Here is a 25,717-nt window from a genome sequence, read left to right on the forward strand (position 1 = left end):
TATCAGGCCTTACCTATGTTTTGTTTCCTTTAACATATAACCTGGGAAGAGCCTTTGTTGCAGTCATTGTATAACACTGATGTCTCCACAGATATTCAAACTTCCCGACACAAAGATAGGAGGAAAGGATCACTCGATGTCAGATCCACAACCTCACGAGGAAGTGATGGTATGTCAGATAAGTGGATGTTTATGTATTTTTTCACATGGCTTTTTAAAGCCCTCTAGCCATGAATGATGTCTTATTTATGCAACTAGCCCATGTGTTTTATCTCTGAACAATATTCTTTATCCTACTTCTTTGAAAAACTTATAAATGAAAGGCAAGATTCTGCTGCCCTTACTTACATTGGGTAGCACTTAACATCATGAGTAATCCCAAGGAATTCAATAAAGCTACTCAAAAAGTAAGTTATTCTTCATCATTAGTAAAGGCCGCAGATTCAGGGGCCCCCAAAGTATTGGCGGTTGTTGTAGTTTTCCTATCAACTCTCTCCACGAAAGTCAAAGTTAAATTTCTTTAGTTTTTTGTTTTCTTTGCACTGTGTTGTGTCACACCTCAGGGAGTTATGCTTCACTATTGCATGTCACCCTTCACCTTAGTATGTAGTTCACATACTCTGGGGTTTTGCTGGTGTTCATAAAACTTCTATTAAAACATGGATCCATACTTTCTAGGCAACAGTCAAAGTCTGGTGAAAATTCGAAGTAACAGATTTACTTCTACTTTTCACCAGACGGTGATCACTGCTACAAAAATAGTATGGATTCTGATCCTGAAGATGTGCTCAGCTCAAAGGATAGCAGAGAAGTAGCCACATCTTACAGGTAACAAAACATGAGATATCCTAGTTTGGCCTTTGCTGCCAGGAAGAAAAATTGCTAATTGACACAAAAGATGTATGTTTTCCAAGCCCTGATTACTGACATCAGTTGTTATGGGCTAGAACCCCAGCTCATGTTGCTCATCATTACTTCATTAAGTTCCAAGAACCTACACTAATTTACAGCAGCTGATGGGCTGACTCACTGTGTCTTGTCATTACACCCTTGTCATGTAACAGGCCCCTCTCCCACAGACAACATACATATGGTGCTGAACATTTGTGGCTGAACATTTTATAAAATATTTAACATGCAAAAACAGCAGCTATGTTGCTAGGCCATTATGGTCACTTAGCTCTGTTCTGTGGTGTTGGTGATTCAGCATGCATCTATTTGTGTGTGTGTCCCTATTGACACAGCAGGACAAGTGTGCATATGCATGTGGTTCTAGGCGTGGCAAAGGAGGAATTCTTGTTGTGCCTTGTCTGTTCAGCCAGGGTGCTAACTCTGCTTTGTTTGCTGCACAGGCAGTTCCCAACGGCGACACTCCTCCATGGCTAGGATACATTCCATGACTATTGAAGCACCCATTACCAAGGTAATAATGCATCATTGCAGGTGTTCGTGATGTCAGGCAATCAGACCCTTCTGATAATTTACCTGGATTTTTTTCTTGGAATACTGTTACAGAAACCTTCTGCACTGCACCTGGCCTGAGTAGCTGGGCCAGATGCAATGGCTATAGACACGTATGCTGGCCCTACCACCATTTTTTCCCTTTCTCCCATCTCCCACACAGTGGCTGGTGAAATGCATGAAGAGGCAAATGCTGTGTTCCCAATCCTCCTTTGTCTGCCCATACTGTTCCCTGCCTGTCCCATCTGCAAGCCACTTGGGGGGTGCACCCTCTGCATCTCTTTCCACATTCAGCCCCCTCTTGTTTAGTACAATCACCCTAGTTATGTTGCCTGGAGGCACACAAAGGAAGAGACTGGATTTCCCTTATTCATTGTGATGCATAGATTCTGACATTTGTTTTTCCTCAGAGGTGCTCAGTATGAAGGCCCCATCCTCAGTCTGCTTCCTCCTGTCTCCACTCCACCGCCTCTCACGAGGTCCCACTCTCACTCCACCTCTTCCTGCCTCCATTTCAACCCTCCTCTGAATCCCCCTCCTGTCTGCTGCTCCCTGATCTCTGCTCTTCCTCAAGCTCCTCCTCCAGCTGCCAACTGAGCACCCAGTTTTGGGTCTTTTTTCTGTCAGTGTGCAGATTCCGGAGCATTCACAGACTCAACAGCTATGTTGTAATATGTCTCAAGGAAACAGTTAAGGGACCAACAAATATCAGTTTCTTAATAAAGTGACCATCTGATAAAGGTAGAAGAGAATTATGCTGACTCTAGCTAAAGATACTTCTGGCCAAAGAAGTTGTTTAATAAGAAGGGGCCTTTAAAACCTCGCTCATGGTCCCAAAGTAAGTAACAAGCCCTCGGTGTTTCATTATCGATCCCCAAGAGAGTTCCCTGTAGTTCTGCCTGATCTGGATTAAACACTGATGTGTTTTGTCGTTAGGATGTCTCATATTAGTCTCTGAGGATCTTTCTTTTCTTTACTCGTTTCTAAATTTCAAGAATTTCTTGTCTCAACGTAGGTAATAAATATTATCAATGCGGCACAAGAAAGCAGTCCCATGCCAGTCGCAGAAGCTTTAGATCGAGTATTGGAGATTCTAAGAACCACTGAGTTATACTCTCCACAACTTGGGACGAAAGATGAAGATCCACATACAAGTGATCTCGTTGGAGGATTGATGACTGTGAGTACATATGATGGCAAATGATTGCTGACATAAATGCTGGGGCCTGCATTTGCCTTTCCCTTACTCCAGTTTAGATCAGTGTAGCTTCAGTGTAACTCCATCCATTGAATAGAATCACTCCTGATGTGCACATTACAAGTGGAAAGAGGATCAGGTCCCTTGATTTTTTTATAGAATACCCAAGCATATGTATTCAAGTTCTGTGCAAAAGTTGGGATCCTAAACTGCATCATATGATGCAGACAGGAGAGGTTATGTGGGAGGTAGAGAGAGTTAAACTTCTGGGGAAGGGTGGGGGTGATGCCTATAGGAGTCAGGTGGGGACAGGGGTTGTGAGAGAGGCAGAGGAAGGATGCTGGATGCCTGCAGGAGGTTGGTAGGCAGGGATGCTCTCAGTTCAGTCTCACGTCCTTTTGCAGGTTCCCAGCCAATCCCTCGTTTCCCCTGCCAAGCCTAGGGAGACACAGGAGGCTGCTCCCCGCTGTTTCTTCCCACCATAGTCTGGCTTTCCTGTAGTGCATGTGTATGAAGGCCTCTGAGCCCAGCTGCCTTGACCTGAACAGACTATATGTAACTTGCGCCAGCAGGATCTTCCTGGGGCATTAGAGCCCCACACATTAGCACGTAGTCTGGCCTGCAGCCCCATGTAAAATCACTTCTCCCATACAGCTGCCACCCTGAGGCAGTTGTCCAGTTTGCCAAGAGCTTAAGTGGCTTTTGTATCTACCCTCTGAATTGCTAAGTGTCACGCATGCATTGCTCACTTCATTCCCTCTGAACCAACCTCTGTGTGTGTTCTGACCCCATACAACCCGTAAGTCAGTCCACGATCACATGGCAAAAGGAGTCACAGAAAGGGCGGGCACTGTAATACACAAAATCCTTGCTGGAAATAGAACAAAAACTACTTTTCCAAAGCAATGGGAAAGGGAAGTTTCAGAGGGTGAATGTATAGTATATATTGATTTTTCAAATGATCTACAAGAAACATTTCTTCAGCAAAGGATCAGCTGAAGATAGAATTAAATTATTCCATCTCATGTACAAGAGAGCATCTCTGTGTGTCATGAGGGCATTCAGAATCCGAATATAGATTTGCCAGGTGACATTGGATCTGATATCTCAACAGTAACAAAATCTAGTCCTTTATTTTTGAGGACACACTGCATCTGGTGTCCTGAATACTTGTGTCACAGCAGTGCTGTTGAAGAATTTTTAACATGCTTTAACAGCAGGACAGCCTTTCCCATAAGTCACAAAACTCCAGACTAATTTACTTACAGATCTTAAAATAGAAACTAGATGTAATAATTCTTAAAAGTGCAGACATTACACAGGTCTGATATGGCATGCAGATTTGCTTCTGCTGTACCCTAGACATGTAATGTTATTAGTAAGTTAGAAGGGTGTGTTTATAAAGGTTTTTTTTTAAACAACTAGTTTATACATACAAGGCTAACATTAATTTACTGCATCTAAAAGATGTTGGGCTAAATCCCGCTCTCATCTGTGAAGCAAGCAAAATTGGTCCAATATTTAGACTGATACCTTTAAGAGTAAATATCAAATGCATAATTCTATTTATTTTAACCAGTAAGGGCAAGATTGTGCCTTCAAGCACCATCCCAGAATAAAAGCAGGGAGGTATTGACTCACAGGTATATCTCTGAGGCATGTTTTCTCCCTGGTTTCTCCTTCCCAACTGTAGATTGTTATTGGCCTGAGCTAATAGCTAGTCAAAAGAGCGGCTGAATGAGGCTATTGAGAGAGGTGGGTGGAGCCAACACTCCTGCTATTGCCTGCTGCGACCCACCCACTTGTTCTACAGGTAGTCCAGACCCATGGTCCAGGTAGCCCATTCTAAGATGTTTATGTTCAAAGCCCATATAAAGCAGAATTCTTGCTGTGAACATGTTGTCTCAAACCACAATCCTAGGCTTAACAAATTACTGCTCAGATTAGAACCTAGTTTATTTTGTGACCTGTATCTTTCTATCTCCCTTCTATTAGGATTTACCAAGAAGGTGAAACATTTGCCTAGGCATAGCAAAAACATTTAGATATAAACAAAGACAGAGAAAGATAAGATAACTCTAAGGATAAAATAGGACATAGTCAAGCCTATTAGTCAGTGCTATGGTAGATAACATATACAGTGCTTATGAATTTGGAACAGAGAGTACGAGAGACCTTTTCTGATGATAATTTTTATTTAACAGGATGGTTTACGAAGATTATCAGGGAACGAATACATATTGTCCGCAAAACGTAAGTTTTCTCTTTGCAGTTTTGGGGGATGCTAAAAATTGCCATCTAATAGATTTAAGAGACATAGTAAATGTTTTGATAAATGTTCCAAGGACTTTTTAATTTTTTTATTCATATCCAATTTTCTAATACATTGCAAACAACAGTGGGGGAATTGCTAAGAATGTTTAAGGTTTTGCAGAGAAGAGAAGTAAAAGTGGTATTGCGGTAAATTAAGCTTATTAATTTTATTTCCCAAATATATGCCGTGACAGAAACTCATCAGGTTCCTGGCAGTCTGATCTCCCCTATTTCCCTTAATGACATCCCACCACGGATAGCACAAGCAATGGAAAATGAAGAATACTGGGACTTCAATATCTTTGAACTGGAGGCTGCAACTCATAAAAGGTTAGTAAGGCAATTGAATTGTAAGTTAAATCTATCGAGAATTTGGTGCTGCTTTATCATCATACTCAGCATTTCAATTTCAATATCTCTCCTTTTCAATTTGGAATCCCTTTTTGCAAAAAGGATGTGTAACTTCCTCATTTGTCCATGTTTCTTGCGTTTTTACTTGCTTCTCTTACTTTTAAGTACTTTCTGCATTGGCACAAATTTGTTTTCTGCTGATTTCTACAAAGAAATATTGGCTGCATCTAAAGCTTTCATATATCTTTCAGTGTGGCAAAGAAAAATGCACTGTCATTTTGAAAGCCTTCCCTTGCTTTTCTCATTAAAAGAAAATCTTGACAAATCTGGCTGTTGGATTCTGGGGATCCAATTTACATCGATTTTCAGCCACAAAACTTGAGTTGTCAATTTACTGAGCTTACAGTAAGGCTTGATAGATCACATCTTTCGTTCTGCTACTTGTAGACAGAGTGTATTTATTTCTAAAACATTGATTTCAGATGAGAGTAGAAGGGTCCAGTTCTATAAACTCAACAGATTACACGTCTGTTCACACTGCAATGTACAGAATTCTTATCTGTTATTGCATTGATGTAGACCAGAAATTGTAACAGACTCTAATATACTTCAGTAGCAGCAAATGCCATAAATAACTCTATAACTCCATTATAAATTCCTGTTTTTATTCATTGATACCTGTTAAAATTTCATTCGGGGTTGAAATTTTCCATGCTTTGTCTTGGCCTAAAGGTGAAATGTACTTTTGGAAATCTGTTACATCTGTTCTGTGTTTCTTCTGATATACTTTTTTATTCTACAAAATCATAATTTACAGGTCAGATCCTGCAAAAATACTGATTAACTCAGGCTCTGATCCTTAATAGCTTTGAATAGATCAAAACCATTTGTAAGCAAGATGCCAAGGAATTCATATTGCCATTTACCCAGTTTTATTTGAGTTCTTTGCTGCATAAACCACACACAAAAATCCCAAAAAACACATCACAACAAAACTCCCCCTCCCAAAGAACCCCTCCAAAAACAAACTTATACATTTGGAAGTAATCTGATTTTTATTATCCCTTAAAATGACATTCTAACTTTAGATTTTATTGCAAATGGAGAAACTTATCTCCAAAAATGTTATGCCTTTTTTCTGCCTCATGTTCCCATAAGTAAAGAGATTACCTATAAAAATGGTAGTTAGTCCATGTGAATTATTATGTTAAATGAAAATTTTTCAGTACATGAAGAGTTTATTATATCACAGTCAATATGGCTAGGCTAACTAGATAATTTCTGTGCTTCTATTAGGAAGAGGCAAAAGCGGATAGCTTGTAGTTTTCTCTAATTAAAAGAATTATAATTTAGATCTCTCACATGTTCTTTCATGTCCTTTCTAGGTTTAAATAAAAACTAACCATTTGTTAAAGAAATTCCAATAAGCGTTCTGTGACTCACAGTGTGAATAAGTTATTAGTGCTCTTTTCAAGTCCAAGTAGTCATATGGAAGTGGCGCCAAGATAAAAAGCTCATTAAATCTAAACACAGTGCTGTGAGATGTCAGTTCCCTGATACAGAAGCACAGTGAGAATTTTGCCTACTAATGCAACATAGTAATGACACTGTCCTTGCTTCCACACGTGAGGACAGTTTGGTTTGAAGGCCAGATGTTCTAGCATGTTATGGTGGCAGGATTTAAGCAGACCAAAGCTTTCAAACACACCTACCTAAAGGTAAGGTGGGTGAGACAATATCGTTTATTGGAACAACTTCTGTTGGTGAGAGAAAGAGAATGTCTTCACGTCTGGGGGTAGTTCGAACTAGGAGGGTAATGTATGCATACCGCACTTGCTAATGAAGCCCGGGATCTGAATTTCCCGGGCTTCATTAGCATAAGCGGGGAGCCGCCATTTTTAAATCCCCGCTGCTTCGAACCCCGTGCAGCGCGGCCACACGGGGCTCGAACTAGGTAGTTCGGACTAGGGTGCCTATTCCGAACTACCGGTACACCTCGTTTCACGAGGAGTAACGGTAGTTCAGAATAGGAACCTAGTCCGAACTACCTAGTTCGAGCCCCGTGTAGCCGCGCTGCATGGGGTTCGAAGCAGCGGGGATTTAAAAATGGCAGCTCCCCGCTTATGCTAATGAAGCCCGGGAAATTCAAATCCCGGGCTTCATTAGCAAGTGCGGTATGCATACATTACCCCGCTAGTTCGAACTAGCGGGGTAGTGTAGACATACCCTGGGAAAGGTGCTCCCAGCACCACAGCAAATGCAAGGGATTTGGATGGGTTGGGGCTAGAAACTAGGGCACACTAGCTGGATAGGAGGGCTGAGTGCTGGGGAGCACTCCTTGGGGAGACTGGACACTGGGGGGCAGTCCCTAAGTGGGAAGCTGGGTGCATTGGGAGCAGTTCCTGGGGGGGGGGATTGTCCTGCCCTGCTCTGGTCAAACATTGTCCCTGGCTGGGGTGAGGTCTGGTGAAGGGCTGGGGAACAGCCCGAGTGCAGGGGCAGCATATGGGGGTGCATCCCTTGGCTGGGGAACACACCCCACACTGGGCAGAGCTCCCCATCTTTGCAGGCAGGTTTTTCAGCCGTGCTGTCTGGGCACTTAGCCCAGCTGCACCAACGGCAGCGGCATGGAACTGACAGTGTCAATACCCATGCCATGCTACCCTGACAATAAATTGATGTTAATGTTTTGGCTTATTTTGCCAATTTCAAATGCTCATGATAGACATTTGCCAGTGTTGGGATGAAAGGTGTTATGTGGCTTTGAATCATATTATTGCCAGATAACAAATACTAAACCTTATATATAGTGTCTATATGGCCCACATAACACAGAGAGATGAATATGTAGCACACAGTGGTAAATGGGCTAAGTGCTTACAAATGATCGTTTAATAACTTCTTCCAATACCTCTCCAGGTATCAAAGTTAGACTAACAGATCTAAAATTCTCCTTGTCCCCTTTATACCCCTTTTAAATAAGTCCCATGTTAGCCCTTCTCCAGTCCTCTGAGACTTCACCTGTCCTCCATGAGTTCTTGAATGTAGTTTTTTAATGGTGCTAAGATTGCTTCAGCTTGTTTTTTAAGTACCTTAGGATGAATTTCATAAGATGCTGCCAATTGGAATATATTTACCTTATTGAAATGGTCTTTAATCTGTCCTTTCGCTATTTTGCCTTGTGTCCCTTCCCTTTGTTAATATTAATTCTGTTGGGTATCTGATCATCATTTATCTTTTTTTAGTGAAGACAGAAGCAAAATAGACATTAAACATCCTTGCCTTTTTGATGTAATCAGTTACTGGTTTTCCTTCTCTGCTAGGCAGAAGACCTACACTTTGCTTCATCTTTCTCCTGCTCCTGATATATTTAAAGAACTTCTTGTTAGAACCTTTTATGTCCCTTGCCATTTTGTGTCTTAATCTTTTGGATTTTGTCCCTACATGCTTGTACTATTCTTTTGAACTCCTCCTTAGCTATTAGTCCATATTTCCATTTTTGTAGGAATCTTTTTTTTTTTTCAGTTCATTTAAAGGACTCCTAATGGAGCCATGTTGGTCTGTTAATGTTCTTCCTGTCCTTCTGTCAGATTGGATAGTTTGTAGTTGTGTCTTTAATACTGTGTCCTTGGGAAACTGCCAGTTCTCTTGAACTCTTTTATCCCTTAGATTTTCTGTCCATAGGACCTCACTTACCAGTCCTCTGCACTCATTAAAGCCTGCTTTTTGAAGTCTGCTATTGTTTGTATTCTGCTGCTCTTACTCCTTCTTTGCTTAGAATCATGAAAGCTATCTTTTCATGCCCACTTTCACCCAGAATCCCTTTCCCCTTGAAATTCACAACCAGTTCCTCTTTGGTGGTCAGAATGAACCTTCAAATATCTGTCCTGGTTTCTTCCTCCATTTTCTGAAACAAAATGTGTCCCTGATACAGTCCAAGAACTTAGTGGAAATGTCATATTTTGCCATATTATTTTTTCAACAGCCATCTAGGTAGTTAAATATCCCCATTACTATACAACCTTGTGTTTTGGCTCTTTGTCCTAGAAAGTCTTCATATACCTCCTCTTCTTGATTTGATGATCTATAATAGACCCCTATTGTGATGTCATTATTATTTCCTTTCCTTTTTGTAATATTTTCCCTAAGAATTTCAACCAGTTTGCCTCTCACCATCTTCTGGACCTCAGAAAACAAGCATATATTCTTGATGTATAATGCAGCACCTCCTCTCTTTGTTCCCTGCCTGTCCTTCCTGAATAGCCTATTCCCTTGTATACTAATATTTCCTCTCTGTTGGAGCAAAAATATTGCATGCTTTCTGTTTTGGGATTAAATGTTATTCCAGGCTGTGTTTTTTGTTCTCTAGTACAATATGAGACTTGATTCCTACATTCCAGCTGTTGCTTCCTGACCTCGTCTGCATTGTAGTTTTTAGTTTTAGTCTCTACATATTTTTCCCTCCAAGGGTACGTCTACACTGCACAGCTATTTTGGGATACCGGATATATCCTGAAATAGCTACCCCACATCTACACAAGCCTCGCATTATTTCGAAATGTGAGGCTGTGTAGATGTTCCAAATTTCAAAATAAGCTTTATTTACATAGATTTGAAATTAGGTACATAATTTGTGTAGCGCAAACTGCGTATCTTATTTCGAGTTTGGGGTGCTGTGTAGATGCACCCTGAATATCCCACCTTTGCACTACAACTGCTGTAGCTCAACCAACATTAGCAAGAGTGGGAGTCAAAGGATATGTCTACACTACAGTATTCTTTTGAAATAGCTTATTTTGAAATAATGCATCTACACACAAAATGCATTTTGAAATAGCTTTTTGCTATTTCGAAATAGCGCGTCCACACTGAGCAGACTCTGAATCGCATTTAAGGCTGGCTGGAACCAGTTCCAGCAGGGCATCAGGTCAGACTTACTGTGTGGGGCTGCTGCCTGAGGCGATCTGAGGTCTGTGCTTAAAGGGACCCCCCCCCCCTCCGGACTGGAAAGCCAGTTCTCAGGTTTCCCTGCTTGCTTGTCTACCTCGATGAGGGACAGCAGAGCATTTTGTCTCTGCATGCTCTGGTTGCCCTCACTCGGGACACCACAGCACTCTGCAACATGGAGCCAGAGCTGCCCCCGGGCACTCTGGGGCTCTCTTGGATGCGTTGCTACGAGCCTGGCTGCACCTTCTGCAGGCTGCCATTTGGGAGGTCCATCAGGGGGCTGCCAGTATCCAAGAGGCCCTGCAGGAGAACTTCCACCCTGGTCTGCCCCAGTGGGGTCTTGTGCCTCATTCCTCCCTCACGTCCTTCCACTTACCCCTCCCTAACCCCCCTTCCTGATGTCAAATAAAATACATCTATTTTCATGAACACAAACTCTCCTTATTTAACAAAACTGGTGGGGGGTGGGGAATGAAACTCTGGTGAGACTGGGGAAAGGAGGGAGGATGAGAGAGGAGAGAGGGGAGGGGGAAACCTGGGAGGAGGGAGCTGGAAGGGGGAAGCAAGGGGAAGAAGTGGGAGGGGAAGCTCAGGGCTCAGGGTTGGGGGGTCTCGCCGGACCAACTTGATTTTCATGCAAACCTGCTCCTGGGTTCGCATGTGGCCTTTGGCGTCCAGGCTGGAAGCTATCCTGCCATAGATGTCTGCATTCCTCCGTCTAGTGTGGAGATCATGGACGTTGGGGGCATCCTCCCCAATCCTGAATAAGGTCCATGATCTCCACCCTGGATCAGGAAAACACCCGCCTTCTCCGGGCTCTGGCAGGCTCCTGGGAGCTGGCAGACTGTTCCTGGAAAGCAGTGGAGGGCTGTCTGCCAGTGGCTTGCTGGCTCATGTTTTTGGGCCACTGGGTCGGGGCAGTGACTGCTGGCTCTGGGCTGGCAGGCTTGGATCTGGCACAAGCACTGTGGCCAGAGTCTACCCCTTTAAGGGCTCCAGGGAGGGAGAGGAGTGTTCTTGGTTGAGGCCAGAGTGGCCACCAGGGCACCCTGGGAAGGCTGGAGGCCCCCTATTTCAAAATAAGTGTCTACACAGCACTTACTTTGAAATAGCGATTTCGAATTTGGTGTTATTCCTTGTAGAATGAAGTTTACCAAATTCAAAATAAGCGCCTCCGCTATTTTGAATTTATTTTGAAACAGCAGTTTGGCTGTGTAGAGGCTAGGAAAGTTATTTCGAAATAAGGGCTGTTATTTCGAAATAACTTTGCTGTGTAGACATACCCAAATAGAAGCAAGGGACAAAGGACAAGGGTGTGCGTTAGCCCGCCCTCTGGTGGAGCTGTAACACTGATGCAGCAGTGGTAGGGTATTTGACGAACAACATGAATGTAGACTGGAGGGCAGTGAGTAGTGTCCTCTTCTCCCTCAGCAGGAAGCATTGCTTCTGCAGGCAGGTGGATGAGCCGTGGAGTCTCACAGATAGGCTGGCAGAGGTCACAAGGCCCTGAGAGAGACTGACAATGCCTTACAAAAAAAATTGCAAACGGATTTGCCAGGATGATAGAACCTGTTTAGTATTTGAATAATTCTCAGGAACTTCCAGACATAAGTGACACCAGGAGGGGGCAGAAGGGACATGTGCTCCCCTAGATAAGCCATATACCTACCCTTCTAGATTTTAATTGCTGAAGTTGGGCATCCTCGCTCTGCTCCCTTCCCTGTCCTTCCCCCACAGGGCATGTGACACACCTGCTTCCAGAAGTATCAGTCCCAGAAATTGTTCTTAGGTGGAAGCTTTTTATAAATCTTGAGTATATTTCTATGACCAGTTGAACTGTCATCTGACATCTCAACAGCGTAGAATGCTGTCTCTGCTGGTCTCATTGGCTCTGTCTAGTTTTCCTTCTAACTCGTTTGTTCTAAGACTTTTTGTTTGTTTTTCTCTCCAGGCCTCTGGTTTATCTTGGTCTCAAAATGTTTGCTCGCTTTGGAATCTGTGAATTCCTAAACTGCTCAGAATCAACCCTGAGGTCGTGGTTACAAGTTATTGAAGCCAATTACCATTCCTCCAACTCCTATCATAATTCTACTCATTCTGCAGATGTCCTGCATGCCACTGCCTATTTCTTGTCCAAAGAACGGGTAAAGGTAAGTGTTGGCTTATTAGAAATACAGTCAAGGTGAAAAATCCATGAGTGGTGGGAACATTAGCAGAAATCAACCCTAATTGCTGATATATGGAGGCAGATCTTCAGCTGGTGTTAATCACTTGTGAAGTCCAGGCAGATGTGCTGATTTCCACCAGTGGAGGCGCTGATTTATAACTCAGATAGATAAGAAAAATGTCTTTTAGTCATTTCCAGCACCACAGAGCTGGGCTGTCCTTGGAAGGAGGTAGAGAAAGCCTTTTTCTAAAAGAAAAACAAACTGTGACAGTCAGCCTAGCAGTGTGAATGTCACATGGGTGAGCAGCATTTTCTCACTGGGAATATACTCTCCAATAGGTCTTTAAAATAAAAGCCCATTTATTGACATGCCTGGCAGCTATTTTGCACCCCACCGCCAGAGCAAAGCAGCTTGGGACCTGGCATTGCTACTCCCAGAAGGATCACCCCCATGTAGGGGATACCCAGGAGTCATGGGAAAAGCACAGTAGCTTCAGCACCAAACCTGCCATTCACTATTGCCCACATCAGTGGTGGGGCAGCAAAAAAGGAAGCGTAGGTGGGCTTTCCTTATTTCCTGTGACCATATTGGTCCAGTGGGGCTTGAGATGAGGTGTGTAACTCCCTTTCCCCAGGCTCTGAAAATACATCTATTTTCTTTTATGGCTTTTATGGGCCTCAGAGGAGCCTAGTTGTGAGTGGAGGGAGAGGCAGGATTAACTGAATATGGAAATCAGTTGGGCAGGAGCTGATGATTATAAAGCCAGGATGTTTGCAGCAGTCACTCTCTGGGAGAACAGAAGAGGTAGGAAGCAGTAAAACGAGTCATCAGGAAGCCTGAGGGAGAAGAACTTGGTTTCTAGCAATATGGACCCTGGGCTGGAACCCAGCATAGAGGGTGGGCCTGCATTCCCCTACCAGCCACTGAATAAGAAGGGCTTTAAGGGCTGTGGAGCACACAAGCCGAGAACCTGGGTTGGACTTTTTGTTACTCCCAAAAGGACTAAAGTGTAACTGGCTGGAAGGCCAAGTTGCAGGAAGAGAGACCACCGCAATGACAGGTGAGGTGCCCTCTGCATGACACCCTCAGCAGGGGCACCTTACAGGGAGACAACTGCTATGCCATGATCAGCCAGCAGCGATGCTTCTGCGGTGAGGGACTCTTTTACAGGGCCATTGGCGGCTAGTGTAAATGAGAACTGCTCTAAAATATAATGGGGAACAGACTGGGACACAGTAGGCCTGGGATCTGGGGAGTGCAAAGGTAAACTAAAGCCACGCTTACCTATTTATGCCCTGGAGTGGCATTGGGTGCTTTTCTGCCCCAGCTGTGGACCAAACTTCCTATCCTGAATTGGTCTCTGAGCTACTGCTAGTGGTAGACCCTTGCTCAAAGGGGACATCATTTGTGATTGTAAACAAGTTTCTAACCTCTCATTAAAACTGGTGTGTGTATTCTAACCTGGTGCTGCAGCTCATTATCCTACTCTCCAGAGGCCATGTCTCAGGAGGAGGGAGAATTTCACTGGAAGTTTTCAATCCTCAAGTTGCCAAGGCTTTGGTAGCCTTCCCATGAATATCTATGACAAACAGATGTGATCTGGAATCATTCCAGCGTCAAAGCTGTTTGACTGCCTTTCCATTTTTCAAGAGTTTTTTTTTTTAATTCATCTGTAGGTATATGAGAACAGAAAACTTGTTATAAACAAAAGCAAAGGAGATACCACATGTATTTGAGCAGTGACAGCCTGACCAGTTTTGTTAACTAAGCAGCTCAGTTTAATCTTTAAGGACCAGGGCAGGGTTTCTGGTGATTTTTCCAGGAGATCTAAATGTCCCTGACTTTTCTTTCCAGCAAACTCTGGATCCAATTGATGAGGTTGCTGCTCTCATTGCTGCCACTGTCCATGATGTGGATCACCCAGGAAGAACAAACTCTTTCCTGTGCAACGCTGGGAGTGAACTAGCAATCTTGTACAATGACACCGCAGTGCTAGAGAGCCATCATGCTGCACTGGCTTTCCAGCTCACCACGCGGGACGATAAATGCAATATCTTTAAAAACATGGAGAGGTGAGTTGAAAAGTTGGGACATTTATCAGTCCATTAGCCACAATATTCTGACTGCATATCTTACATAAAGAACTGCCAGTAAGCACACCACAGGAAAATCACAACTTTTGGAGGAGTGGAGTTAGCCACTCGGTAGGTTTGCTCATGAAACCATAGAGATTTCTCTCATACTGCAGAGAATGCCAACATCTAAATCCGTGGTATCCGACATGCTAGCCACTAGCCACATATGACGATTTGGCCAGTTGAGTATGGCTAGCTCGCTATAGCAGTGGCCCCTATAGTGGCTACTGCTTCAGACCTGGTTCGACAGCACAGATCTAAATGATAATGTTGATGATGATTTTTATTGTCATACAGCATAGGAGCCCTAGGCCAGGGCCAACACCCCACTGTCCTAGGCGCTGCGCAAACACAAAACAAGGAGCTTACAATGTAACTCTCGACATGAGCACCTTTGCTGGTTTTATAGCCTGAAAATCAGGCCAAACTTGCTCGCTTGTAAACTGGTGCCCCTTTTACAAATCAGTGCCCCTTTTACAAACCCATTTTATATCATTAGTCATCTAGGCCCACGCAATGGCTGACTGTGCACCAGATAAGTTGGCCCATGTAATATGACTGGGCTGATGTCTAAAGGGAGAGGCTTCTGCAGTTTGGGGTGGGAGCATGACTGTAGCTCCACCCTCCCTATTCACCCAGCTGTGTTAGCAAGAATGTGATGGGGGAAGCGTGGCTGGCGCAAGACCTTCTCAACGTGAGCTGCCAGAGCACTATGGGAGGTGTAGTAAGATGAAGGCCTAAAACATAAGCCCATGAAGCACAGGCCTGGTCTGAGGCCTGAGGCCTAGCTTACAATGGACAAATATGGCTACCATAAAGCAAAGCTAAGCTGTGAGCAAGAGGCAGGCCTCTGCTGACAGAACTTGGCACAAACAGGGCTGAGAGTACAAAACACTAATTGGTAATAGGCCCAGGTGCAGAACAATAATTGGTACTGGTCATAAGTTGAAATCATATGGTACCACCAGCTCATTAAAAAAGACCTTGGTACCCACTCCTCACAGATACAGACCCAGGTTCAGAAAAGGGTCTAAAATGACAGCAGGATGGATAGAAATGATCTAATCAAACCACGAGGTACGGGGTGATGGGTGATATCTAAGTGGCATCAGAGGGTGGTAACCTGACAACGTCAGAGGGTGGCAACCTGATACATCAGCAGTGAAGTGTGATTTGTTTGTACTTGTATATAAAGTGGTGTCTTGGGGGGGAACAGTCTTTATATGACCTAAGGGGCAGTGAAAATTTCCCACTGATTGAGTCATTCCATTGTGGCAAGTACATATGCGTAGTGGTTCAGTAGAGTCTACTGACAACTGTTACTGTCCTTTGCTTAACCATAAACCTGGCCTGGCACCTTCCATCCTTATCTGGTCTGTGGTCTTTGGGGGCCCTCTCAGGGTTTGCTGTGGTCATTGGGCCCACATCATTGAGCACACACACAAACAGCCTTCTGGTTATCATTGATGGAGCCAGAGACCTGTGAGGACACCACGGCAGTAAATCCTCCTAACTACAGGAGGCATGTGCCGACATAGTGTCTCTAGGCTGCACTGCTGAGGAGTTGGCATCTCCTTTCCCATCCAGCATGTGCAGTTCCTAGAGACACAAAACTGTGTCCCTAGGGTATAATTCTCTGTGCACCACTGTACAAAAGGAGTGTGGTTGTATAGCATCGGGGCAGGGAACCATTTTTGGGTCAGGGATCACTGACTCACAGAAAAATCAGTCGGGCTCTGCACACAAGTGAGAAGCAAAAAGAAAAACCAAATGTTCACTGATGTGGTCCCAGACTAAGAAGGAGAAAAACACTCTTCATATTCCCCTTGCACAGCAGAGCCTGCGGGGGCTCAGGCGAATGGATTTTGTGTGCTCCAGCCCTATGGTGGGACAGTGGGGGAGCTGGAGCGCCAGAGTGGGCTCTCCAATGCTAGGGGAGAGCTCTGAACCTTGGGGGCCAGATCCAGACAAGCCGGGGGCCGCATCCGGCCCCTGGGCCTATGTTTCCCCACCCGTGGATAGAGTCTGCCTCCCAGCTCCCTTCTCTCTTTTTCCCTTCCCTGACCTGACTCTGGAACACCAGTGCTTTATAGTACAGGCAGTCCCCGGGTTACGTACAAGATAGGGACTGTAGGTTTGTTCTTAAGTTGAATTTGTATGTAAGTCGGAACTGGTACATATTGTAGGGGAAACTCTAGCCAAACATTTCTCCAGAGCTCAGTTTTATTCTCCCACACCTCACTTCCCTCAGTCCTTTATTCTCAAGCTGAGGTGTCTGCTGAGAAAAGCCGCTCCCTGGTCTCCTGAGGGGAGGGGGGGCGTGCTAGCTTTGTGTCTCCCTGGTCTGCTGGGGGGAAGCAGCTAGTGCGGGGTTGCCTCACCCCGTTTGTAAGTAGGGATCCGATGTAAGTCGGATCCATGTAACCCGGGGACTGCCTGTATTTAATTAGTTTAAGCAAGTCTTAGTGAACAAACCCTCCTGTCTAATTGTTTCCTTCTTTGAACAGGAATGAATATCGAACCCTTCGCCAAGCCATTATTGACATGGTCCTCGCAACAGAAATGACAAAGCACTTTGAGCATGTCAACAAATTTGTCAACAGCATTAATAAACCCTTGGCAGCACTAGAAGAAAATGGGGTAAGCAAACCAGCAAATTGTCCTTAAATTAAGAGGCAGACAAAAGGGGGTTGAGGCACTCGAGACTGGTAAAAGGGTGTACCTAGAGAGTATGGTGATTGGCCCCATGGAAACACAAAGAGTCTTTCACCTCTAAGTCGCTGGTCTGCATGCACATAAGTCGAGACTGGTCATCACATTTTTGGAGGTTAATGGAACTAATTCAGACATCACTTACATTGCAGTGTGATGATATTTTCCCAAAGACAGCAATGTGTTTGGGACCCATTCCCTCATCAGAGTGCTTATGGGAAACAGATTATCTGGTTAAAAATCCAAGAAACCTGAAAGGGTGGTAATCCAAAGACCTTTTAGCTACTAACATTTGGTGCTTACATAGTAACCTTTATGAGGGTATGTCTACACTAGCCACCCTAGTTTGAACTAGGGTGGCTAATGTAGTCATTCGAACTTGCAAATGAAGCCCGGGATTTAAATATCCTGGGCTTCATTTGCATGCTCCTGGGAGCCGCCATTTTTAAATGCCCCGTAGTTCGAACTACTTGCCCGCAGCTACACGTGGCATGGGCTAGATAGTTCGAATTAAAGCTCCTAATTCGAATTACCGTTACTCCTCATTGCAGATAGTTTTATTCCTCAGTGCTGCATGTAGCCACAGCAGGTAGTTCGAACTACGGGGCATTTAAAAATGGCGGCGCCCGGGAGCATGCAAATGAAGCCCAGGATATTTAAATCCCGGGCTTCATTTGCAAGTTCGAATGACTACATTAGCCACCCTAGTTCGAACTAGGGTGGCTAGTGTAGACATACCTTAAGATACTAAGCGGCTACACCCGATGCTCACTAAACTCACCAGCCCTGCTCTCTTTGGCAGTTTTCACGGCCAGAGAGCGTGAGAGCATGATGATGTCATTCTGTCACTTGGCAGTAAAAACTTTTGTATACATAGAGAGAGATAATGGGGGTCTTGCTCCAGCCCCCACTTGAGATGGCAAGCTTCCCTTCTGGAAACCCATCATCACAGTAAGCAGTGACTGGTATCACTGTTGGCCTTTTCTGCGAAAGGGCCAAGGACCATTTGACACAGTAAGCACATGCTGAGGGCTGCCAGTATTCTACAAGTCCCTAAAAATCAAACGTTGCTGCTCCTGGGTCCCAGCCGGGGCAAGACTGGCTGAAGGGTAGATGGACCCATACAGCCCTGCTGGAGTGCTCCTCGCTCAGCCTGGCAGTCAGTCACCTCCCGGTGGGTTCAATGAGCACAGTCAGGGGACAGGGCTTGGGGAGAGTCTCTGGGGAAGTTTGTGGGGAAGCTCCAGGCAGTAGGGGCATTGTGGGGTGTGAGGGAGGGTTGTATGTATTGGGATGCTACGCAGTGGGGGTGGGGAAGCACTGTGTGGGTTGGGTACTGGGCAGTACGGGGCAGGAGGGACAGTGTGTGTTGGGGCACTGGGCAGTGGGTGGTCTGTGTGGGGCTCTGAGGAAGTTGTAGTGTGTCCATGTGAGGGCTGCTGGGCAGTGAAGAATCTATGGGCAGAGATCTGCTGGCAGGGAGGTAAAGGGTTAACCGGTAAGCACCACACTTACCAGATGATACTTACTACATAAGTGGTTAACCAGCGGCCGGCCAAGGCCCATTGTGCCGTGGGCCCAGATGGACTGGAGCAGCCCATAGCACAGTGGGCTCAACCCAACCTGGCCAAAGCAACCTTTGGCACAGTCGGCCTAACCAAGCTGCAGCAGCCTCCCACTCACATCACACGGGCTGCTCCAGCCTGGCTAGGCCAGGCCCATTGTGCTGCACTGCCTCATTTAGCGTGGACCCTTTAATTGACAGGGTTTTTCCTTTCTTTCTCCTCTTCCTCCCTCTTTTTCTGCTTTATATTTCAAACTCTGTGCCTCTGGCTTCATATGTGTCAACCGAAGAAGTGGGTTGTCCCCATGAAAGCTCATGATACTATTTATGTATTTTTGTTAGTCTCTAAAGTGTTACAGGACCATTGTTTTTTAAGGAAAAACAAAACTATTCACATGTAATTGACTTGATCACTGAGCCATCAAGTTCCTAAAGTGTCACAAATGGCTTTTACTGGAATATCCGGATTAATAAAACAGGTTCTCACTTAACATTTCTAACTTCACATACAAGAAAGATAAAATGTACACATTCAGGGGATCTCAGTCTCTTGAACAATAAGTTACATGACCTGTTTTGCATAAAGTGTCTTTGAGTTACGCGTGTTCATATTCATAAGCCAATTTTCAGCAAGCATGGGAGCTTGTGATACAATTACAAGATCACATATTGTTGCTTTTTTTTTGATCCAATGTTCCTCCACCCCCAACTCCTATTCCAGTAGGGATGTGAGCTAGTGTGTAATTGCATAGTCGTGTAACCACATGAAATCTTAGCAGTTACACAACTATTTGATAGTCCCCGAGGTGGACCTGGCAACCAGTGCTCTCCCGGCCCCACCCCTGGTGAGCCCCCTGAAGCCCTGCATTGCTGCCTCTGTATCAGAGCCAGTTTAAAAACCAGCTTCCTGCACACACTAGCTGCCTGCCACCCTGCGCTGCTGCCTCTGATACAGGGACAACAATGCGGGGTGACAGCAGCTCCTGTCCGCGGGGGATCCGAGCTCCCCACGGACACAGGCAGCAGCATGGGGGAGTGGTGGAGGCAGGGGAGGCTGCTGCACAGCAACTCCTGACCACGGGGAGCTCGGACCCCCCGCAGACAGGGGCTACTGCCGCAAAACAGCCTCTGTCTGCAGCAGGCCCAGGCTCACCACAGAGGCTGCTTTGCGGAATATGGAGAAGCCTCTGTCCACAGAGAGCTCAGACCCCCCGTGAACAGAGGCTGCTTCGCAGCAGCCTCCCCTGCCCCTTCTGTCTCTTCCCCCCCCCCCACGCCGCACTGCTGCCTCTGAGACAGCAGCATGGGGGGGGGGTTAAGGCAGCTCCACAGAGCTAGTGTGTGGGGGGGCTTTTAAAATGGCTCCTCCCAGCACCAGTTCTTGTCTCCACCCCTCTCCCTGCTGCCTGTGTAGAAGGCAGCAAAGGAGGGGCAGGTGGGTCTGCGGGAGCCTGTATGTAAGGTGAGCTGACTTGAAAGCCTGAGTGTATTGGCTCAAGCCCTACCCCCTTACCCTCCATGCTGCTGCCTCTCATTCAGAGGCAGCAGCGTGGGGTCGGGGAGGTTGGAGGGGGGCAGGCAGATCTGGTGCTCATGGGGAGCCAGCTTTTAAACTAGCTCCTCCCAGGCACCGGCTTCTGCTCTGCCCCCCTCACTGCCTCTGATGCAGAGGCAGCAAGGGACGGGGGAATGTGTGTAGTCAACAAGATTAACCAATAAGCCCAAGTTATTGGTTAATCGTGCAGTCATCTACACACTGACATCCCTAGTCATAGCTTCCTTGCCTATCCCTCCCCAGTTCTTCCCTCCCCCGGCTTCTTGTCTCCTCAGAAGATTTACCTTCCCTCCCTGCCCACTGTTTTCACTCACTCATTGGTTCTTAGTCCCACCAGTTCCAATCTTCTCTGTCCTCACCTACTCCCAATCCCACTCTCCTTGTTCAGCGAGTCCCAGTTTCCCTCTTCCTCCACCTGCAGTTCCAGTTTCTCTCACCCTGGATCTTGTCCCAGTATGATCCACTCCCCTACACACACACACACACACACACACACACACACACACACACACACACACACACACACACACACACACACACACACACACACACACACACACACACACACACACACACACACACACTCTCCATCCCAGATCTGCCTCTTGTCCCCTCAGCATTTGAGTCATGCAGTTTTCTCATCCATACTGCCCAGCATGGGTGAGCAGTGGGGGTGTCACTGGCGGCAGGGGACAGGCAGCAAGGACAGAATTTTGAAAGAGCAGGAGGGGCAGCAGCCATGCGCACTGGGATACAACTTGCTTTTCTTCCCATTCATCTGCCGATAGGGAGCGAAGGGAAAGTACTTAGATTCCGTGGTTTACACCTCTGCCCCCTCCCTTCACCAGCCAGGAGCAAGAGGCATGCACAGAATCCAAGTATTTTCCCATTGCTCCCTTATCACCAGGGGAACAAGAAGAAAAGCATTCTGTGTCCCAATACTGCTGCCCTCCCGCCTGCTCTCTCCAAACTCTGCCCTGACAGGCAGGCTCCCTGCTGTCAGTTCTGGGCCTGGATTTGGACTTGAGCAAGGAACTTCAAAGGACAAGGAAAGACCTGCTTAAACCCAGGCTGAAGCAAGGTCATTTTGCTGGAATCTTTGAGGAATTAAACTGTGAAGCTCTAGCAAGTCTCTGCTGAGCTTGTGCAAACTGTCATTTTTTCCAAATGCTTATAACTTCACCAGTTTGGGTGGATCTTTACAGGGACAGCAAAGGCATATTCTTGATGCAAAAGCCCCACCTACTGTCAAATTTCAAGTCCCTACTCCAAGCGAGGGCAAGAAGGCACTAGAGATTCTCAAAGAAAAGATTGTCAGAATTTATGAATACAGTAATTCCTCATTTAACACTATAGATATGTTTCAGAAAATGATCGTATAAAGTGAAAACGTGTTATGCGAGATCAATTTTCCCATTGAAAATAATGGAAAAGGTGGGGGTTGCGTTTCAAGCAGTGGTGTCTGTTAGGACTGGAACATAAGGTTGGGGGAGAGAGGGGACTGGGTTACAGCAGGGAGAGGAGTGTTTTGGCTCTGGGAAAGGGATGGGGAGGAGAGGGAAGGGGGATTGGGTTAGGAGTATGCCCCTGTGACGGGTCTGCCAGGACCCACACTGTGTCCGGCGAGGGGGGGTCGCCGGGGAATGGCGCGGTGAGCGGCAAACCTTCTGTCGCTTTGCAGGGAGGCAAGGGAAGCCCCGCGCAGCTGCCGGCGATGGGCCAGCTGGGAAAACCCAGCCACTGGCCTGCAAGCGGGGGCGCAGTAGTGGGAGCAAGGCGTCCAGTGAGGAGGAGTCAGCGGGGAATGGCGCGGCGAGTGGCGAACCCTTCGCCACTTTGCACGGAGGCAGGGGAAGCCCTGCGCAACCGCCGGCAACAGGCCAGCTTGGGAAATCGTTTTATTCCAGGGACAGTCGTGTAATTCAAAAAACGTTCCCTAAAAAAAAAATCGTGCTATCGTGAAAATGTGTTAAGCGGGCACGTGTTAAATGGGGAATTACTGTATTGGCAAATCCAACAATTTGTCCTTTACCTTATTTTTAGAAATGGCTAAACTGTTTTGGATGAAATTTTCCAAAACATTTAAGACTGAAGTATATGCCAGATAAGAAAATTTTCAGCCCAACTATTAAAGTTTGGTGAAGTTACAAATAATTGAAAACACAGGGTTTTATAATAGATAGTGCTGTATCAGGCAGTCTTAATAATAGGCAGCAGTATCAGCCCAGTCTAAAATTATATTTTTAAACTATCAAATGGTCTCCTTTCAGTTTTGACTTTTGCTTAATTTATTTAGTCATTTATGTTTTGCACAAATGTTTTTTATCAGAATTTATATTTTACTAACAAACTATGGTAAAAAATAATCAAATTCAATAACTGTTTTACTAAGAAGAGGCTTATAGATATTCAAATGGAAACATATGGCCATAAAACCAATGGAGAGTTTTTAGGCTAAACTCGTCTATTCAATTCCAGGAATTTAATGATCATGCAAAAATAACTTACATAGGGTATGTCTACACTACCCTCCTAGTTCAAACTAGGAGGGTAATGTAGGCATACCACACTTGCAAATGAAGCCCGGGATTTGAATTTCCCGGGCTTCATTTGCATAAGCGGGGAGCCGCCATTTTTAAAACCCCGCTGGTTCGAACCCCGTGCAGCGCGTTCCACGAGGTGTACCGGTAGTTCGGAATAGGAATCCTAGTCTGAACTACCTAGTTCGAGCCCCGTGTAGCTGCGCTGCACGGGGTTCGAACCAGCGGGGTTTTAAAAATGGCGGCTCCCCGCTTATGCAAATGAAGCCCAGGAAATTCAAATCCCGGGCTTCATTTGCAAGTGCGGTATGCCTACATTACCCCGCTAGTTCGAATTAGCGGGGTAGTGTAGACATACCCATAGACTTTAAGGCCGGAAGGAGACCATCCTGATCATCAAGTCTTATTTGCTGAACATTGTAGTCCAGAGAAACTTGCCCCCACACTCCTTTAATAGACCCAGAACCTCTGCCAGAGTGACAGAAGTCAAAATTGTAGCATCAAGATATAAAATACACTTCTGCAAATTGATATACAGCACAGATTGGGTACTGGATACTATTTCGTTCCTCTAATAAAAGGGTTTGTGAACAGGTTTTGGGCAATTGCAGAGTATTCTTGGATAATAAAAGATAATTATAGTAAGTACTCAGAACATAGGGGTCTTTTTGACTATACAAATAAAAAGATAAGGAATTTTTAAAATAATAACACAACCCCAAAATGGATGTTAAATAAACACCTGTGAAATGTAAGCCAGACCCTTTATCTGTTCAGCTACACAATGTCCTTCTGAATTTACAGGTGTTCAGTTAGCTTAGAATGCCACAGAACTATAACACGGATGGTTAAGGGCTAGTGGAAGTTTTGCAGGGCTGCTCAGAGAAAGAGAAGTACAGTAAAACTCCAATTGTCCGGCATCCAGTGGTCCAGCACTCCCGATAGTCCAGAACCAACTGGAACCCGGAAGTGCTCTAGCCAGCCAGATAATTGGAGCTGCTGAGAGCCCCATGGGCGCTTGCGGCTGGGAAAAGGAAAGGGAGAAGAGGGAAAGGGGATTATACCCCTGTGACAGGGTCTGCCGGGACCCGTGCTGCAACCGTTGGGGGGTGGGCGGGGAATGGCGCGGGAATGGGCGAACCCTCTACCATTTTGCAGGAAGGTGGGGGAAGCCCCGCGCCGCCGCCAAGAGTTTCCGGGTAGGAAGCCCGCTCTCAGCAGCGGCGCGGGGCTTCCCCTGCCTTGCTGCAAAACAGCGGAAGATTCACCTGCGCCACGCCATTCCCTGCCCACCCCCCATACGCAGTGTGGGTCCCAGCAGACCTGTCACAGCCCCCTGCTGGAGTACCTCCTGATACTCCAGCATATCCGATAATCCTGCACCACCTAGGTCCCAAAGGTGCCGGATTATCAGAAGTCTACTGTATAGCACACAGGTACATGGTCTCAGGAGCAGATCAAAATAGAACAGACTCACAATTCTTCTCTGGCTGCTGCTCCTTTGTTCTGAGGAGGAGTAAAATACTTCACAGCTCTGCATGGAGCAGTTCTCATTCTGTGAGCCTGGCCCTGCAGTAAGCTAGAACTCCACTGTGCTCTCTTCTTCTGCAGCTACAGTCTGGATGTGGAGAGAGGGCTTAACGTGTCACATTCCTCTATGAGATCAAGCGGCCTCTGTGACAAGCCCTGCACAATACAGGTGGCCAAACCAAGTCTAAATGTTGCCCTTGCTTTTCCACGTCCATTAACTTCAGGGGCAAAGCCCGTGCCAAAAGGTCTGGTCTCATTTCTAACAGTTTGACCTGCATGCAAATTTTCTGGAGAAAAATAGGACTTAATTTTCTGTTTTACTTAAATAATCAAATCAGAGTGTTTGCCTTATCTGAACTGTGCATTTCTCCATAATGCAGTCTCCTGTAGAAATGTTTGCGGTGTCTGCGTGGGTAAAGCCATACATTTGCAGTGTTTATCGGCAGGACTACATACCAGCAGGTGAACCTTGAGTTTGGTCCTATATTTGGTAGCGATGGCAGCGTGCTTCTCTGAGCGTGGCTTTGGATCACAGCTGTGACTCAATGGCATGTTTGTCGGCAAGCTGCCAACTCTTAGTTCCATACAGGACAATTCCCCTTTTATAGTCCTTTCTGTAGGTATTTGTTCAGTGGGGCACGATGAGAAGTAGTTAGGTTTGCTCCTCGTCGTCTTTTGTGTTCTAAACTGGCAAAATCCATCCAAGCTCCAGCACCATTTATCCTCCTATTTCCCTTAATGATGTCACCAGAGCTATGACAGAAAGCTTAGATCTGGCCTGCGAAGACACCTCTGTGCTCTCAGAGGACACTGGAACTAAGCTCTATTAGTCTATTCCCAAGACAGCCACATCCTCTGATTAGAACCATAGCTTTGGTTTGAACAGGTTCCAGATCACAGAAGCAAAAATCCTTTCTCAGTTCCTGGAGATGTACCTATTGATTTCTACTGACATTTACTGAATGATCTCTAATTGTTTTCAGCAGTTAAAATGTCTATGTTGCCAGGAAGAAGTATTCTTATCTTCCATCATTCTGCTTTGCCACGAAGTGCAAAACTAGAATGTCACAAGTTTGGGTCTGTCCTGCTCATTTGCTTTTACTGATTCATGTAGTTGTGCATCTGAAACAAAATAGAGAGAAGAGAGATTTATCTGAGATGCTTTGTTTTCTGGGGACTACACAACAGGCGGGTTTCTAATTTGGTTTTGTTGTGGTTTATCATTGTGACTCTGCAGGAAGAA

At 45.6% G+C, this 25,717-nt stretch overlaps 1 protein-coding gene across 2 annotated transcripts in view; it reads left to right on the top strand.

Moving 5' to 3' along the window:
- The window catches only part of PDE8A (phosphodiesterase 8A), a 206,782-nt gene that overhangs the window by 173,376 nt on the left and 7,689 nt on the right, over window positions 1–25,717 (top strand). For both annotated transcript variants that reach the window (XM_075897146.2, XM_006139238.5), the window contains exons 12-19: window positions 92–169; window positions 1,353–1,423; window positions 2,477–2,641; window positions 4,864–4,912; window positions 5,167–5,302; window positions 12,222–12,420; window positions 14,293–14,510; window positions 17,081–17,213. In XM_075897146.2, the coding sequence (XP_075753261.2) occupies window positions 92–169; window positions 1,353–1,423; window positions 2,477–2,641; window positions 4,864–4,912; window positions 5,167–5,302; window positions 12,222–12,420; window positions 14,293–14,510; window positions 17,081–17,213 (1,049 nt within the window). The remainder of the gene's footprint in view (window positions 1–91; window positions 170–1,352; window positions 1,424–2,476; window positions 2,642–4,863; window positions 4,913–5,166; window positions 5,303–12,221; window positions 12,421–14,292; window positions 14,511–17,080; window positions 17,214–25,717) is intronic.

This window comes from Pelodiscus sinensis, chromosome 14 (genome assembly GCF_052426305.1).
Source record: "Pelodiscus sinensis isolate ZL-2025 chromosome 14, ASM5242630v1, whole genome shotgun sequence".
In the NCBI taxonomy this organism is placed as follows: domain Eukaryota; kingdom Metazoa; phylum Chordata; order Testudines; family Trionychidae; genus Pelodiscus; species Pelodiscus sinensis.